This window comes from Helobdella robusta, assembly GCF_000326865.2.
Source record: "Helobdella robusta unplaced genomic scaffold HELROscaffold_32, whole genome shotgun sequence".
NCBI classification, from domain to species: domain Eukaryota; kingdom Metazoa; phylum Annelida; class Clitellata; order Rhynchobdellida; family Glossiphoniidae; genus Helobdella; species Helobdella robusta.
In genome coordinates this window covers 2,124,748-2,127,247 of record NW_008704589.1, presented here as the reverse complement: position 1 = coordinate 2,127,247, position 2,500 = coordinate 2,124,748, and the positions used below count along the sequence as shown (strand labels likewise).

The window sequence follows — 2,500 nt, the reverse complement described above, 5'->3', positions numbered from 1 at the left end:
GGTTCTGTGTGTCTGTGTCAGTTCATGACGGTGCGTCTGTATTTGTATGTTGTGCTTAACTTTTGATTTTTAAATGTTTAATGTTTCCAATTGTTTTCATTTCAATTTGCTGTTGCATCATTTAGCTGTTACTGTTTTCAACCTCTGCTTATGATTATGGCTGGGTAGTTGGGGTATGTATCACTATGGGCGCCATTCAATAAACTGGCTCTCTTCTGCGTGCGTGTTGTCTGCATGTTTCTAATTTCGCGCTGATGTTTATTTTATGCTTAATGTTTGAAATGTTTTACAAAAAATTTGTTACCTGAGTTCATGTTGTTTTTTAATAATATTTTTCATACTCAGATCTTGTGATTGCAATCTTAGCGACAGAAATTTTATTGGATTTGGATTTTGAGACTTTCCACTATAAATGATAATCTTTAATATCACTGCATTTTTGGGCAACATTTTTATAAAATTTTAAACATTGACAAACTTCCAACATTCAATAAATTGAAATAAATTAAATTTCAACACTACGTAACATGGCAAGCTCATTGCTTAACCGTCAACACAATAAATATCAATAAACAACACTAACAACACTCCTTCAACACGACACACACACACACGCACACACCACACCCACAGAAACTCTCTCTCTCACTCTCTCTCTCTCTTTCTGTCTCTCTCTGTCTCTCTATCTCTCTCTCTACATTCAACACTTTATAAACTCTTTTTTTTTCTTTTTTTTTCTATAACACACACACACACACAACACACATACACACACAAACACACACACGCACGCACTCACGGTCCACATTCAGAACTCTACACTCCACACACACACACGAACGTTAAAATTTAAACACTCGAACAGGTGATGGACGACTTCTACCTCGTAAAGCACCGACGATTATCGAAGCGATCTATCAAATCAACGTACAAATTCAACAGGGAACTATCAACCGATTCCCACGTTCGTATATTTTTGTAATCCACTTAATCATTCCGTCTGTCGTCTGCAATTTCTCTCTTTTCCTTTTTTTTATTCACTTTGTTAATTTGTTTATCATCCAATTAAAACCTCTTTCGATTGAATTCAAACTTTTGTTTTGGTCTTAACGTTGTTACGTAACACTGACACCAATTACTGTAGATTTTCTTGCAACAGCAACTAAAAAATACTATAGCTACCTTCTTTTTACTAGGTTTCATCTCTAGATTTTTTTTTCTATATTTTCAACATCTCTGCTCGATGCATTCATTTTAACTTGCATATGTTTTTTATGCAATTTGTTGTTGCAAATGTTTGTTAATTAATGTTTTTGGCATTTTTTACCGTTTCATTGTTATATTATCATATTTTCAAACCGCTAATTGAATGATGATTCAACGGTCTCATTAATTAATTCGTCCATGTTGTAATGCATTTTTTCAATGATTTTTTTTTTGTATATATATTTTTTAATATTGAGATATTAGAATGAAAAGTTAAATTAAAATATTATTGAAACTCTCAATATGTTCAAATCTATCAAACACCGTACGATCTGATGTTACGATCTATATTATACAATGTAATTTATATGCACATTCTATAAAAAATAGAGTTAATAATTTAGAAAAGATATTTTTTTTGACTAACATAGGTTACTGGTACCAAGCGGCTTAATATCTTATCAATATCTGACGTCGGATCTATCAACGAATCATTAATTTTTCTCAGTTTCTTGCTCCATCTTATCAGTTAGGCTGATACTCGTTTATATCCCTTTGGTATCTTGTACCTATTAAACACGTTTAGATTTGGTCTATGAGAACATGTTTGTTATGATTTATTTTCTAGAATTTTAGAATTTTAACTAAGAATTTGCCTAATCTTCAAAAATTGAAAAAATTACAAATTCTTTTTTGCAGCATGTAACTCGCCTAACAACTTCTTTATTGCTGGCAACACTGATCAACATAGATAAACACAGAGCGAGCGATAGCCAATGCTTAATTGAGATGCATGGCTTGCACTTCGCATGTGTTTATTTTGACAGTTTTGTTGTGTTAACGGCTCGGCCCTATGATGATGATTTATACCCTTCCAAACAGACATTAATGGATCCATTCAAATATATATAAACACACACACAAACATACATACACACAGGTATGCACATTCACACAGACACACACACACATACATACATACATACATACATACATACATACATACATACATACATACATACATACACACATACATACAACAACAACCAACACCTTAGCACAGAATGCGAAAACAAGATTTACCTCCTTCTAACAGTTTTTAAAACCATAAGAAACGTCTAAAGGTCTACACAATGTTTAATATATATATATATATATATATATATATATATATATATATATATATATATATATACAATATTCTATAAATTCTACCGAATGTTTGGCGTTAATATGTTTGTAGTTCGTTTTTTCGATTTTTCTCACTAAAGTTTTTTGGTGAACGTTTAGTTTA

General features: G+C 31.7%; 1 protein-coding gene across 1 annotated transcript in view; it reads left to right on the top strand.

Moving 5' to 3' along the window:
* The window catches only part of HELRODRAFT_82350 (hypothetical protein), a gene marked incomplete at both ends in the record, with an annotated part of 32,247 nt that overhangs the window by 9,465 nt on the left and 20,282 nt on the right, over positions 1–2,500 (top strand). The window contains one exon of the mRNA XM_009022647.1: positions 866–964. Coding sequence (XP_009020895.1) covers positions 866–964 — 99 coding nt within the window. The remainder of the gene's footprint in view (positions 1–865; positions 965–2,500) is intronic.